This window comes from Bombina bombina, chromosome 6 (assembly GCF_027579735.1).
Source record: "Bombina bombina isolate aBomBom1 chromosome 6, aBomBom1.pri, whole genome shotgun sequence".
NCBI classification, from domain to species: domain Eukaryota; kingdom Metazoa; phylum Chordata; class Amphibia; order Anura; family Bombinatoridae; genus Bombina; species Bombina bombina.
This window is the reverse complement of record NC_069504.1, coordinates 896,405,240-896,421,425: the sequence shown is the minus strand read 5'-3', so window position 1 is coordinate 896,421,425 and position 16,186 is coordinate 896,405,240. Positions and strand designations below refer to the sequence as shown.

Genomic DNA, 16,186 nt, shown 5'->3' with positions numbered 1-16,186 from the left:
TTTGGAAACAGGTTGGATTCTGACAAGAGCCTGAACAAACTCCTGAACATCTGGCAAACTAAATGTACAAAAAAAGGTTAAGAGATAGAAGCATTAGTATGGGACACTACCACAAATATAAGGGAGAGTGTTATAAGCAATATACACTATGGAAAAGGGCAAAGAAAAATAAAACTTAACCTTTATTAAGTCAATAAAAGCTTATCAAAAGAGAACCCAAATACTATATCAAGAACCATTAGATCAGCACAAAAAGGGTGATTATCCCAATTGACCAGTGTACTGTGAGTACAAAAGATCCATATCACTGACTCATAAGCCAAAAGGCCTATCTAAGACTTCCACAGTACTTCTGGTCAATTACTTAAAAAGGATGTTTACCCCCCTGCTGCAACTACTATAAAAATAATAATGGAAGGGTATGAGTATCAACAAAATAGCTAGCAGACATATAATATGATCAAAGAGAGGGGCCGCCCAATTCCATACCTATTTAAAATAGTCAACAGAAAATTTGATTGTAATTAGAAAAGCGTTGACAAATGCAAGCTAACCCCACGTGGGTCGATACCTCTGTGACGTATAGAAATGAGAAAACTACCAACCTGTTAGAAAAAGGGGGGTGTTTATCACAGCCAATCAAATAACAATGCATATTTTAATAATAATCTCATTTCTATGTTATTGTTACAATGTTTGTATTCCATACATACTTATGATACACTATGTCTAAAACGTGCTCACATGGTAATTAAGCAGTAAGTAATGTCATTGTTACTTGATTGCAAATATTGCCAAACAGATCGACAGGAAGAGGTTCATACATATTGTTAGTGTGATACTCCTAGAATACTATCAAAAACCCCTCTAATATACTGAAGAAGTTACCGAAGTAGGTCTCACATACTATAAAATCATTTATGTGTTATTTTTTTAAGCCATCAAGTCAAACCCCATTGAACCATTGTCTTATTTTCCATCCATTACGATGGTAAATATTTAGCATGCACAGCGATTATATTTACTTCTCCACATATAGTGTATACACTTCTTATGAGACAATTCATAATCATTATTGAGTGATATGCACCGTTCAGGTTGCAACAGTTTCCCACAAAGAAGGTTTTAAAAAGACACCGCTCATTACATATTCCATCGGGCTATCTGACAGAGTCTCATGGTATTATTATAAGACACAAAGTGACATGAGAACAGAAGCCACCAGGTGTAGTATTGTTACATCCATTACCATTATAACAAAACACCTAGGCATTCCAAGTCTAATTGGTATAGCGGTTATCCACTGAGCAAATAGGTTTAGTGTTATCTTCTACCATATGTCCTTACAAACTATAAGAAGTAGCAGATGAAATATTAGCAATATAAAATACCTATAACCACTTAATTGCTAGTTTAAAAAAAAAAAAAAAATATGCTTACCTGATAAATGTATTTCTTTTTTGACATGATGAGTCCACGGATCATCTTATTTACTAATAGGATATTCACCTCCTGGTCAGCAGGAGGAGGCAAAGAGCACCACAGCAGAGCTGTTAAATAGCTCATCCCTTCCCTCCCACTCCAGTCATTCGACCGAAGTTAGGAAGAGAAAGGAAAAGCCAAGGTGCAGAGGTGTCTGAAGTTTACAATAACCCACAACCTGTCTAAAAAGAACAGGGTGGGCTGTGGACTCATTGTGTCAAAAAAGAAATAAAAAGAAGAGAGAAAAGAAATAAAAAGAGAGAAAAGTAGCCATAGCTTTCTATCCCTTACACCTTCCTGAAAAAATCACAAAGAAAGAAGACTAACAAAAGTCCTTAGTCGCCTGCAGATAAAACTTTAACGCACAGACCACATCCAAATTGTGCAGAATTCTTTCCATCTGGGAAGAAGGATTAGGACACAAGAAAAGAACAACAAGTTCCTGATAAATGTTTCTATCAGAAACAACTTTAGGAAGAAATCCTAATTTAGTACGAAAAAATACCTTATCTGAATGGAAAGGAAGATAAGGAAACTTACTGCAATTCCAAAAGTTCTGACACTCTGAGCAGAAGAAATAGCAACAAGAAATAAAACTTTCCAAGATAACAATGCAATATCTAAGGAATGCATAGACTCAAACGGATTCCCTTGAAGAACTCAGAACTAAATTCAAACTCCATGGAAGAGTAACTGGTTTGAACACAGGCCTGATCCTAACCAAGGCCTGACCAAAAGATTGTACATCCGGGACATCTGCTAGACGTTTGAGTAAAAAAAAAAATAGATAAACCATTCTACAAACCCACTTGGATAAAAGACAAAGGTCTAGGAACCAAACTCTACTCCATGAGTAGCCCATGGATTAACACCAATAGAAATATCTATGATAACTCTTTCTAGTGACATGCTTATGAGCCTGAAACATGGTCTTCAATGAAGAAAAAACCTTGCATGGAAAAATTAAGCGTTCAATCTCCAAGGAGTCTTCAGAGAAACTAGATGTGTGAGAAGGAGGGGCCCTTGAACTAGAAGGTCCTTCCACACGGAAACCACCAAGGTGGCAAATATGACATGACCACCAGACAAAGCCGGTCTTACAAGGATCACCAATGCCCTCTCCTGCTTGATCCGAGCAAGGACCCGAGGAAGAAAAATAAAGGGGGAAAAAAGCTGGATAACACTTCCGGATGGAGTTCCCACTCCTCCGGATGAAGGTCCGCCTGCTCAGGCAATCCGCCTCCCACTTGTCCACTCCTGGAATGTGGATCTCCAACAGGCAGCAAGAATGGAGCGCAAGCATTTAGCTCTATAATTCATCCGGTTATCGCAAGACACGTAAGTGACAGGAGGGAAGAGTTTTCTGTACGGCGCCATCCTCCACTCTGAGTGCATTACTCATAACTGTCAGAAGGGAGGAGAAAAAACCTTGGCACCGTTTACCAACTCCCCCCCTCGTGGGCGTTACCCAAGTCATCTCCCGGTCGCCATTGTCTGAGTAAAGGCACCGGGGAGCAAAAGGCTAGACCTTACTTAATTGTCCAAACTAGGGACTTAACACTGTATCTACAGCTCTTCCATATGCCTGAATAAAAATGCAACATGTAATCTCCCGGTTGCCATTCTAACTATATCCACCGGGATGAAGCAGCAGACTGAGCAGCAACATGTCTTAAACAGCTGCTCAGCCCGATAGTTCCACTGTTAGCAGAGTCTTGCACCTGATGTTACATAATAAGCATTGCCCAGATTCTATGTCGTCAGCCCCTTAGGCTTGTAGACAACTCCACATGTTATAGAGCACACACCGCAATGTAAATCCTATATGTACATTTCTGTGTGCAGATAAAAAAAAACGTTACTGTCTCTTTCACCCAGTCAGCCCTATTATTAGACTGGTGAATGAAAGACATGCCAGTGCCTGCGTCCTAACTGCCTTAATGTCTCCAACTAAAACTAGGAGAATCTGAATCCAAGTAGAATGAGGATAGATGTAAAATTTTAGAAAGTGCCCAAACTTTCTCTCAGATCTCTACCCCCAGAAAAAAGGTTAGCACTTGCCTCATTTTCTGCCTGGCAGCAAGACAGTCCCCAGGTTTAAGAGGTCCTCTCCCTCCTATGGACCTGGAAAGAGATGAAAGTCCTGAATAAAAATTCTTCAGGTTTTCTTAGTCAGGGCAGCATCAGAATATGGGAGGCACAGTGAGAATTATGTCCCACAAGTTCCCGTTGCTTTAAAGCCACAAAAGCTCTACTGTAGAGACTGATATGGACTACCGCTACACCCTAGAACAAAGCAGCACACTCTAGCACTACTTTAAAAATAATAAACTCTTGATTTAAGAATCTAATCTAACACCTCACTTTACCTCTTCCTATCACTAACTTAGGCAAAGAGAATGACTGGAGTGGGAGGGAAGGGAGGAGCTATTTAACAGCTCTGCTGCGGTGCTCTTTGCCTCCTCCTGCTGACCAGGAGGTGAATATCCCATTAGTAATTAAGATGATCCGTGGACTCATCGTGTCTTAAAAAAGAAAACATAATTTATGCTTACCTGATAAATTCCTTTCTTCTGTAGTGTGATCAGTCCACGGGTCATCATTACTTCTGGGATATTACTCCTCCCCAACAGGAAGTGCAAGAGGATTCACCCAGCAGAGCTGCATATAGCTCCTCCCCTCTACGTCACTCCCAGTCATTCGACCAAGGACCAACGAGAAAGGAAAAGCCAAGGGTGAAGTGGTGACTGGAGTATAAATCAAAAAATATTTACCTGCCTTAAAAACAGGGCGGGCCGTGGACTGATCACACTACAGAAGAAAGGAATTTATCAGGTTAGCATAAATTATGTTTTCTTCTGTTAAGTGTGATCAGTCCACGGGTCATCATTACTTCTGGGATACCAATACCAAAGCAAAAGTACACGGATGACGGGAGGGATAGGCAGGCTCTTTATACAGAAGGAACCACTGCCTGAAGAACCTTTCTCCCAAAAATAGCCTCCGATGAAGCAAAAGTGTCAAATTTGTAAAATTTTGAAAAAGTATGAAGCGAAGACCAAGTTGCAGCCTTGCAAATCTGTTCAACAGAGGCCTCATTCTTGAAGGCCCAAGTGGAAGCCACAGCTCTAGTAGAATGAGCTGTAATTCTTTCAGGAGGCTGCTGTCCAGCAGTCTCATAAGCTAAACGAATTATGCTACGAAGCCAAAAAGAAAGAGAGGTAGCGGAAGCTTTTTGACCTCTCCTCTGCCCAGAGTAAATGACAAACAGAGAAGACGTTTGTCGAAATTCCTTAGTTGCCTGTAAGTAAAATTTTAGAGCACGGACTACATCCAGGTTGTGCAGTAGACGTTCCTTCTTTGAAGAAGGATTTGGGCATAAGGAAGGAACAACAATCTCTTGATTGATATTCCTGTTAGTAACTACCTTAGGTAAGAACCCAGGTTTAGTACGTAGGACTACCTTATCCGAATGAAAAATCAAATAAGGAGAATCACAATGTAAGGCTGATAATTCAGAGACTCTTCGAGCCGAGGAAATAGCCATTAAAAATAGAACTTTCCAAGATAACAACTTTATATCAATGGAATGAAGGGGTTCAAACGGAACGCCCTGTAAAACATTAAGAACAAGGTTTAAACTCCATGGTGGAGCAACAGTTTTAAACACAGGCTTAATTCTGGCCAAAGCCTGACAAAAAGCCTGGACGTCAGGAACTTCTGACAGACGTTTGTGTAACAGAATGGACAGAGCTGAGATCTGTCCCTTTAATGAACTAGCAGATAAACCCTTTTCTAAACCTTCTTGTAGAAAAGACAATATCCTAGGAATCCTAACCTTACTCCAAGAGTAACCTTTGGATTCACACCAATATAGGTATTTACGCCATATCTTATGGTAAATCTTTCTGGTAACAGGTTTCCTAGCCTGTATTAAGGTATCAATAACTGACTCAGAAAATCCACGTCTTGATAAAATCAAGCGTTCAATTTCCAAGCAGTCAGCTTCAGAGAAGTTAGATTTTGATGTTTGAAGGGACCCTGTATCAGAAGGTCCTGTTTCAGAGGTAGAGACCAAGGTGGACAGGATGACATGTCCACCAGGTCTGCATACCAAGTCCTGCGTGGCCACGCAGGTGCTATTAGAATCACTGATGCTCTCTCTTGTTTGATTCTGGCAATCAATCGAGGAAGCAACGGGAAGGGTGGAAACACGTAAGCCATCCTGAAGTCCCAAGGTGCTGTCAGAGCATCTATCAGGACTGCTCCTGGATCCCTGGATCTGGACCCGTAACGAGGAAGCTTGGCGTTCTGTCGAGACGCCATGAGATCTATCTCTGGTTTGCCCCAACGTCGAAGTATTTCGGCAAAGACCTCCGGATGAAGTTCCCACTCCCCCGGATGAAAAGTCTGACGACTTAAGAAATCCGCCTCCCAGTTCTCCACTCCCGGGATGTGGATTGCTGACAGGTGGCAAGAGTGAGACTCTGCCCAGCAAATTATCTTTGATACTTTCATCATAGCTAGGGAGCTTCTTGTCCCTCCCTGATGGTTGATGTAAGCTACAGTCGTGATGTTGTCCGACTGAAACCTGATGAACCCCCGAGTTGTCAACTGGGGCCAAGCCAGGAGGGCATTGAGAACTGCTCTCAATTCCAGAATGTTTATTGGCAGGAGACTCTCCTCCTGACTCCATTGTCCCTGAGCCTTCAGAGAATTCCAGACGGCACCCCAACCTAGAAGGCTGGCGTCTGTTGTTACAATTGTCCAGTCTGGTCTGCTGAATGGCATCCCCCTGGACAGATGTGGCCGAGAAAGCCACCATAGAAGAGAATTTCTGGTCTCTTGATCCAGATTCAGAGAAGGGGATAAGTCTGAGTAATCCCCATTCCACTGACTTAGCATGCACAGTTGCAGTGGTCTGAGGTGTAAGCGTGCAAAGGGTACTATGTCCATTGCCGCTACCATTAAGCCGATTACCTCCATGCATTGAGCCACTGAAGGGTGTTGAATGGAATGAAGGGTGCGGCAAGCACTTTGAAGTCTTGTTAGCCTGTCCTCTGTCAGGTAAATCTTCATTTCTACAGAATCTATAAGAGTCCCCAGGAAGGGAACTCTTGTGAGTGGAACGAGTGAACTTTTCTTTTCGTTCACCTTCCATCCATGTGACCTTAGAAATGCCAGCACTAACTCTGTATGAGACTTGGCAGTTTGAAAGCTTGAAGCTTGTATCAGAATGTCGTCTAGGTATGGAGCTACCGAGATTCCCCGCGGTCTTAGTACCGCCAGAAGAGCACCCAGAACCTTTGTGAAGATTCTTGGAGCTGTAGCCAATCCGAATGGAAGAGCCACAAACTGGTAATGCCTGTCTAGGAAGGCAAACCTTAGGTACCGATAATGATCTTTGTGAATCGGTATGTGAAGGTAAGCATCTTTTAAATCTACAGTGGTCATGTATTGACCCTCTTGGATCATAGGTAAAATTGTCCGAATAGTCTCCATCTTGAACGATGGAACTCTTAGGAATTTGTTTAGGAGCTTTAAGTCCAGGATTGGTCTGAAAGTTCCCTCTTTTTTGGGAACCACAAACAGATTTGAGTAAAACCCCTATCCCTGTTCCGATCGTGGAACTGGATGGATTACTCCCATTAACAAGAGCTCTTGTACGCAGCGTAGAAACGCCTCTTTCTTTGTCTGGATTGTTGACAATCTTGACAGATGAAATCTCTCTCTTGGAGGAGAGTATTTGAAGTCCAGAAGGTATCCCTGAGATATTATCTCTAGCGCCCAGGGATCCTGAACATCTCTTGCCCAAGCCTGGGCGAAGAGAGAAAGTCTGCCCCCCACTAGATCCGATCCCGGATCGGGGGCCCTCAATTCATGCTGTTTTAGGGGCAGCAGCAGGTTTCCTAGTCTGCTTGCCCTTGTTCCAGGACTGGTTAGGTTTCCAGCCTTGTCTGTAGCGAGCAACAGCTCCTTCCTGTTTTGGTGCAGAGGAAGTTGATGCTGCTCCTGCTTTGAAATTACGAAAGGAACGAAAATTAGACTGTCTAGTCTTGGCTTTGTCCTGAGGCAGGGCATGGCCTTTACCTCCTGTAATGTCAGCGATAATCTCTTTCAACCCGGGCCCGAATAAGGTCTGCCCTTTGAAAGGTATATTAAGCAATTTAGACTTAGAAGTAACATCAGCTGACCAGGATTTTAGCCACAGCGCCCTGCGTGCCTGAATGGCGAATCCTGAATTTTTCGCCGTAAGTTTAGTAAGATGTACTACGGCCTCCGAAATGAATGAATTAGCTAGTTTAAGGACTCTAAGCCTGTCCGTAATGTCGTCCAGAGTAGCTGAACCAATGTTCTCTTCCAGAGACTCAATCCAGAATGCCGCTGCAGCCGTGATCGGCGCAATGCATGCAAGGGGTTGCAATATAAAACCTTGTTGAACAAACATTTTCTTAAGGTAACCCTCTAACTTTTTATCCATTGGATCTGAAAAGCACAGCTATCCTCCACCGGGATAGTGGTACGCTTAGCTAAGGTAGAAACTGCTCCCTCCACCTTAGGGACCGTTTGCCATAAGTCCCTTGTGGTGGCGTCTATTGGAAACATTTTTCTAAATATCGGAGGGGGTGAGAACGGCACACCGGGTCTATCCCACTCCTTAGTAACAATTTCAGTAAGTCTCTTAGGTATAGGAAAAACCTCAGTACTCGTCGGTACCGCAAAATATTTATCCAACCTACACATTTTCTCTGGTATTGCAACTGTGTTACAATCATTCAGAGCCGCTAACACCTCCCCTAGTAATACACGGAGGTTTTCCAGTTTAAATTTAAAATTTGAAATATCTGAATCCAGTCTGTTTGGATCAGAACCGTCACCCACAGAATGAAGTTCTCCGTCCTCATGTTCTGCCACCTGTGACGCAGTGTCTGACATGGCCCTAATATTATCAGCGCACTCTGTTCTCACCCCAGAGTGATCACGCTTACCTCTTAGTTCTGGTAATTTAGCCAAAACCTCAGTCATAACAGTAGCCATATCCTGTAATGTGATTTGTAATGGCCGCCCAGATGTACTCGGCGCTACAATATCACGCACCTCCCTCTGAGCGGGAGATGTAGGTACTGACACGTGAGGCGAGTTAGTCGGCATAACTCTCCCCTCGTTGTTTGGTGAAATTTGTTCAATTTGTACAGATTGACTTTTATTTAAAGTAGCATCAATACAGTTAGTACATAAATTTCTATTGGGCTCCACTTTGGCATTGCAACAAATGACACAGGTATCATCCTCTGAATCAGACATGTTTAACACACTAGCAAATAAACTTGCAACTTGGAAATACAATTCAATTAGAATAATATTAAAATGTACTGTGCCTTTAAGAAGCACAGAAGATCTATGACAGTTGAAAATTAATAAATTGAAACAGTTATAGCCTCAATCCTTGTAAACAACACAACTTTAGCAAAGGTTTAATCCCATTAGCAAAGATAACAAATTCTGAAAGCAGGAAACAAATTACAGAATAAACGTTTTTTATCTCAGTCAAACTATAATTCTCACAGCTCTGCTGAGAGAAATTACCTCCCTCAAAATAAGTTTTGAAGACCCCTGAGCTCTGTAGAGATGAACCGGATCATGCAGGGAATACAATGAGTTGCTGACTGAAATATTTGATGCATAGAAAAAGCGCCAAAAAACGGCCCCTCCCCCTCACACACAGCAGTGAGGGAGAACAGAAACTGTCAGAAAAACAGATTAAGCAACTGCCAAGTGGAAAAATAGTGCCCAAACATTTATTCACACAGTACCTCAGCAAATGAAAACGATTTTACATTCCAGCAAAAACGTTAAACATAATCTCTAGTTATTAAACAGCTTTATGTAATTCTTACAGTGTAATTCTAGTGAAGTACCATTCCCCAGAATACTGAAGTGTAAAGTATACATACATGACATTATATCGGTATGGCAGGATTTTCTCATCAATTCCATTGTCAGAAAATAAAAACTGCTACATACCTCTATGCAGATTCATCTGCCCGCTGTCCCCTGATCTGAAGTTTACCTCACTCCTCAGATGGCCGAGAACAGCAATATGATCTTAACTACTCCGGCTAAAATCATAGCAAAACTCTGGTAGATTCTTCTTCAAACTCTGCCAGAGAGGTAATAACACACTCCGGTGCTATTTTAAAATAACAAACTTTTGATTGAAGATATAAAACTAAGTATAATCACCATAGTCCTCTCACACATCCTATCTAGTCGTTGGGTGCAAGAGAATGACTGGGAGTGACGTAGAGGGGAGGAGCTATATGCAGCTCTGCTGGGTGAATCCTCTTGCACTTCCTGTTGGGGAGGAGTAATATCCCAGAAGTAATGATGACCCGTGGACTGATCACACTTAACAGAAGAAATGAGCTTTATGAGATTTGTTCATTCATGCCATATGGAGACATTATACATAATGTAACAAAAACATAAATTATGCTTACCTGATAATTTAATTTCCATCTGTGGGAGGAGAGTCCACGGCTTAACTCATTACTTGTGGAAATTAAGAACCTGGCCAGGAGGCAAAGACACCACAGCCAAAGGCTTAAATACCTCCCCAACTTCCCTCATCCCCCAGTCATTCTGCCAGGGGAACAAGGAACAGCAGGAGAAATATCAGGGTATAAATGGTGCCAGAAAAAAAAAAAAATTTAAGTCCGCCCACAGGAGAAACGGGCGGGAGCCGTGGACTCTCCTCCCACAGATGGAAATTAAATTTTCAGGTAAGCATAATTTATGTTTTCCATCTATAATACAAGGAGAGTCCACGGCTTCATTCATTACTTGTGGGAAACAAATACCCAAGCTCTAGAGGACACTGAATGAAAAACGGGAGGGTAAAAAGGAGGCGGACCCTAATCTGAGGGCACCACAGCCTGCAAAACCTTTCTCCCAAAAGCTGCTTCCGCCGAAGCAAAAACATCAAATTTGTAAAAGTATCTAAGGTGGACCAAGTAGCCGCCTTACAAATCTGCTCCACAGAGGCCTCATTTTTAAAGGCCCATGAAGATGCCACAGTCCTAGTTGAGTGAGCCATAATTCTCTGAGGAGGCTTATGTCCCGCTGTCTCATAGGCCAAGCAAATCAAGCTCCTCAGCCAAAAGGATAGGGAAGTGGAAGAGGCCTTCTGCCCACTGCGCTTTCCTGAATACACAAAAAATAAAGATGAAGTTTGACTGAATTCTTTCGTGGCCTGAAGATACGAACCGCATCAAAATTATGAAGCAACCTTTCCTTTGAAGAAGAAGGGTTAGGACACAAGGAAGGAACTACTATCTCCTGATTGATGTTACAATTCGACAACCTTGGGAAGAAATCCCAACCCAGTGTGTGAAGAACAGCCTTATCGGCGTGAAAAAAAGAGATAAGGAGGCTTGCATTGTAAGGCCACCAACTCAGACTCTGCGTGCCGATGCAATAGCCAGTAGGAATAGAATCTTCCAAGAAAGAGTTTTAATGTCAAATGAATGCATAGGCTCAAACGGAGCCTTCTGCAAAATCTTACGTACTAAGTTTAAGCTCCAAGGGGGAGCGGAATTTCTAAAGAAAGGCCTGATCCTAGACAGAGCCTGAACGAAGGAATGAATATCAGGAAGCTCCGCAAGCTTCCTGTGTAACAGTACCGATAAAGCCAAAATCTCTCCTTTTAAGGAACTGGCGGCAAGTCCCTTCTCCAACCCATGCTGGAGGAAGGACAGGATCCTGGATACCCTAACCTTTTGCCAGGGATATCCACATTCCTCACAACAGGACAAGTAGGTCCTTCACACCTTATGATAGATGCGACGAGTGACCGGCTTCCTGGCTTGAATGAGAGTATCAATCACTCTCTCAGAAAATCCTATCTTGGCTAGGACTAAGCATTCAATCTCCACGCAGCCAGCCTCAGAGAATCGAGATTTTGATGTAGAAAGTGACCCTGAACCAGCAGATCTCTGCGACAAGGTAACCTCCATGGAGGAGACATTGACATCCCTACCAGATCCGCAAACCACATTCTCTGCGGCCACAACGGAGCAATCAGAATAGCCAAAGCTTGCTCCTGCTTGATGCGGGCCACTACTCGAGGTAGAAGTGGCAACGGCGGAAATATGTAGACTAGGTTGAACTGCCAAGGCACCACTAAGGCATCTATCAGCTCTGCCTGGGGATCCCTGGACCGCGACACGTATCTGGGTAGCTTGAAGTTGAGTCTGGACGGCATGAGATCTATCTCCGGCCTCCCCCATCTGTAACAAAAGGCAAAAAATGACTGGGGGATAAGGGAAGTCGGGGAGGTATTTAAGCCTTTGGCTGGGGTGTCTTTGCCTCCTCCTGGTGGCCAGTTTCTTAATTCCCACAAGTAATGAATGAAGCCGTGGACTCTCCTCCCATTAAGATGGAAAAAATCCATTTACTCTTAGCTCTTAGTAATGCGGTTTTAATCTCACCACCTCTAATACCTAATTTGATTTTCTTTAGTATCCAACATTTTAAGTCTGGTTTTCCATTAGGATTATCCAAAAAATGTCTTATGACAGATGTAATCTTTTTGTCTCTCTCCAGATCTTTTCTTGCATTTCTGATATTACCTAGTCTCACTCTGAATTCTCTTGAGGACATACCTACATATCTTTTCTTGCAAGAGCATTCCAAACAATAAATTATGTTTTTAGTGCTACAATTATAAAAAGGTAATTTATATATATCTTACAGTACACCTTGTGGAAATACATCAACCTCCCTAAAATTACGTATATAGAAGCGGTATTTACATGAGCCACAAGCGTATGTACCCTTCAGTTTATCCATTCTACAAGTCACATGCATAACAAAGTGACTTCCCACAGTTTTGTCCTTAATTGTTGCTGCCCTTTTCCCAACTTATAGCCACCTTTCACCAACACTTCTTGCCATATCCTTATCTGTATGTAGTATATGTAGATGTTTATTCAAAATACCTGTAATTTGTTTGTGGGCATCATTTTATGTACTGATGAACCTTACTCTTCCATCGGTTTTTGATCTCTGTTTGGGTATCCGTAAATCGGATCTAGATGTGCGTAAAGCTCTATGGGGTATGCCTTAAGTAGGGCACTATTGGGATATTCTCCATCTTTAAGTCTGTATATCAGAGCAATTTCAACATAATCGCAAGAATTCTCCAAATGGTATCGCTTGGTGCCACGGATCTGTAGAATAAAATTATTGTTAAACACAAAATAGTTGTGACGAAGTACAAGTTGCAGTAGTTGTAATATGAAATTATTTTTAGAGATACATTCTGATGATTCCATTTTCAAAAAATATTCGCCAGCATGATACCCCCACTTGTGTTTAAAAAAAAAAAAAAAAAAAAAAAAAAAAAAAGGATAAAGAAATTCAATATCACAAGTAACAAACAAGGTTTGTTCCATCTAATACCATTTCTTCAATTTTGCTTAGCACATCCATAGTGTCCCTAATATATATGAGGGAAGTGTAAATACTATCTCTCTTATTCTGGCATCCAGATACCTAGATGCCTGTTCTCATAGACTCCCCATCCCAGAGACAAATGGTCTCCCAGGAGCGGTAGTTCTATTCTTATGAACTTTGGGCAACAAATAAAATGTGGCTGTTTTAGAAATCCTAATCTGTAGGAATTTAAATTCTTTATCAGTTACTAAACAATCAAGTTTGGCCTAATTTATTATGTTCATATATTGTGATAGAAAATCTGACGCTGGGTCTACCCATAAGAGTTTGTAACATGTCTTATCTCCCAGCTGCCTCATGGCTTCAATTACATACATACCAGTGGGCCAGAGTACAATATTACCACCCTTATCTGATGGTTTAACCACCATATCCTGCCAATCCTGTATCTCTTTTTTTTTGCCAAAGTTTCTGGTATACTCAAATTTGAGGAATCACTGTTCTTAAGTCCTAAAATGTCTCTAATTATCACTCTTAGATATATCTCTATCTGTGGGTGCTGTGACCATTGTGGAATGAAAGGCCCCTACTTAACACATTCATCTGGCAAACTGTGAAACAAAACAGAAAGGGCAGATCTGACCCTTGATAGAACTGACCTACAGGCCCTTCTCCTGACCCTCTTGGAGAAACTGTAGAATACGCAGGGCCAAGAGAAACCTCACTGGTCACACCAGTGAAGATAAGTCCTCCAGACCTTGTAGTAGATGCGTCTAGTGACAGGCTTGCGAGTCAGGATAACAGTATTAATCACACTGTCAGAGAAGCCTCTTTGAGCTAAGATCAACCATTGAATTTCCAGGCAGTCAGTCTCAGAGTATCTAGGTTTTGATAAAAGAAAGGGCCCTGAGTCAGTAGGTCCTAATGAAGAGGCAACCGCCAAGGATGAGCAGATGACATGTTCACTAGGTTAGAGTACCAAGTCCTGTGTGGCCTATCAGAATAGTTGGTATTCCCTCCTGCTTGATCCGAGCGACGACTCGGGTAGGAGAACAACTTGGTGGAAACAGATAAATCAGGTTGAAGTTCCACTGGACTGACAGAGCATCCACTAGCTCCACCTAAGGATCCCTGGACCTCGATCCGTACATCCGGGGTCGTGCGCTTTCTGCGCAGTGCTTTGGAGTTATTGTGGTCACATTCATAGGCTGTTGGACAGGGATCTGAGAAACCAAAGTAGGGCCTGCTGGAGACAGGTCACATAGGAGAACCTCAGCGGTCTGTCCGCTTGGGCCTCCTGAATAAGAAGTTGGGTCATATGTTAGGCAACAATTGCATAGTTGTGCCAGAGGGTTCACAGTAATTAATTTGCAAAGTATACATTTACTGCTGTCGATGGAATTTAACGAGGAAGATTCCCCCAGACTATCTTTTAGAATAGAGTCCTCCATAATATTGTAGTGTGTAATGACAACTGCGGCAACAATAGTGAGCTTCACAGCAGGGTACCTGGTTCCCAATACACCAAGCAGTTCCCCTTTAAGCCCTTACCACCTCTGGTCCGGCCGAGCTGCGTTGCTACCGCTCTCCCACAGATCTGATGTGCAGTGGATCTGAAGCGGAAATGGCACGAAAGAGATGCCTACGGCGAGAATCTGCTTCTCTGCACACTGCTGTGCAATGTATCAATTACAGGTCTGCGGGCTGTAGTAGTGACAAATCCCACCAAATGGCTGACGGGCATGCCCGATAGTAGATTAGTGAAGTCTGGTGCGGCCGCATCACAAACACCCCTGAGTGACATATGTCTGGGTGTTGTAGGGTCCATACATTAGGACTGAATGCCTGTCTGTGTCCTACTGTATATAACAGACTGAAAAGAGGCATGGGAGACCCAGCGTCAATCAGTATTATATATCAATACTCTATTGAGATTTATATGGTTATATGATCCCTGGCTCTCAAAAGCCAATCCATGATAAACTTATTTTTTTCTTTACAGACTACCTCTTTCTGCCTACCTCCATGATACGATGCAAAGAACTACTGAGAGGGTACGGGAAGTAGGAGGGATATTTATAGCTTTGTTTGGGATGTCTGCCTCCTCCTGGTGGCCAGATAGAGCAATTCCCATAGGTTATGAATGTTCTTGTGGACTCTCACTGCCAATAGAAGGAGACAAGTATTATGTCAGTCTTGTGTACATACAAATAGAGTTGTACAAAAACAAGTGTAAGCAAAATGCAAGATACAATAGGATTAAAAAACAAACTGAGAAACCAGAGAGAAAAAGAAAACCAAAGATTAGAGCAGGGGTCAGCAACCTTGGGCCCCCAGATGTTTTAGAACTACATTTCCCATAATGCTAAGACAGTCTTTAGGCTGTCTGAGCATCATGGGAAATGTAGTTCCAAAACATCTGGGGCCCCAAGGTTCCTGACCCCTGGATTAGAGCATGTAATTATTGCATTATAATTAGTTCATTTTAACTAAAGTTTGTCATGTTGCTATAATTCTAAATGAGAATAATGAGAAGCATGAGTATTGCAGAAGACAAATCACTTTCAAAACTTTAAAATCACTACCAGAAAATGAGAACATAAAACAACCAAACAATTTCACTAGAGCGCTCTACACTATGCAAGTTTAAAACCAATTCATATTCTCTGTCCTGTATTCCAATACCTGAGATTCTGGACTGAGAACAGGAGACTGCTTCATCACATGTTCTTCTTTTCCTGGAAGTAAAGGGAGAGTTAGAGTTCAAGTGACAACTGACCAGGACAGAGTGATGTACCTCGTAAAATACTTACCATTAGTGAATGGGCTACTTGGAGATGATAGGTTCTTCTGCTGGAAAACAAAATTAACAACCATTTTAAGAGACATAAAAAACAAACACTCTGAAATTCTAATATAAATTGTTTAATATTGCCCCTTTCTCTGTAAAACATTGGCTTCAGCAGACATTATCAGACAAGGAACTGCAAAATAAATTAGATTTTGCTAACATTCAGACCTTCTCTTCCTCGGTCACCCCACATTATTTATCTTTCCTCTATCTTCAACCCATCCTTAAAGGGACACTGAAGTAAAAAATAAACTTTCATGATTCAGATAGAGCATGCAATTTTAAGAAACTTTCTAATTTACTCTTAGTATAATTTTTTCTTCCTTCTTTTGGTATCTTTATTTGAAAAGCAGGAATGTATGCTTAAAGGGACAGTCTAGTCAAAATTAAACTTTC

At 41.9% G+C, this 16,186-nt stretch overlaps 1 protein-coding gene across 3 annotated transcripts in view; it reads right to left on the bottom strand.

Annotated features, from left to right (window-relative positions):
- UACA (uveal autoantigen with coiled-coil domains and ankyrin repeats) overlaps positions 1-16,186 on the bottom strand; it is a 247,718-nt gene that overhangs the window by 13,069 nt on the left and 218,463 nt on the right. For 2 of the 3 annotated variants that reach the window (XM_053718477.1, XM_053718479.1), the window contains exons 14-15: positions 15,753-15,792; positions 15,625-15,677 (exon numbers count right to left, since the gene is read on the bottom strand). In XM_053718477.1, the coding sequence (XP_053574452.1) occupies positions 15,625-15,677; positions 15,753-15,792 (93 nt within the window). The remainder of the gene's footprint in view (positions 1-15,624; positions 15,678-15,752; positions 15,793-16,186) is intronic. The other variant, XM_053718478.1, reaches the window with a different exon arrangement.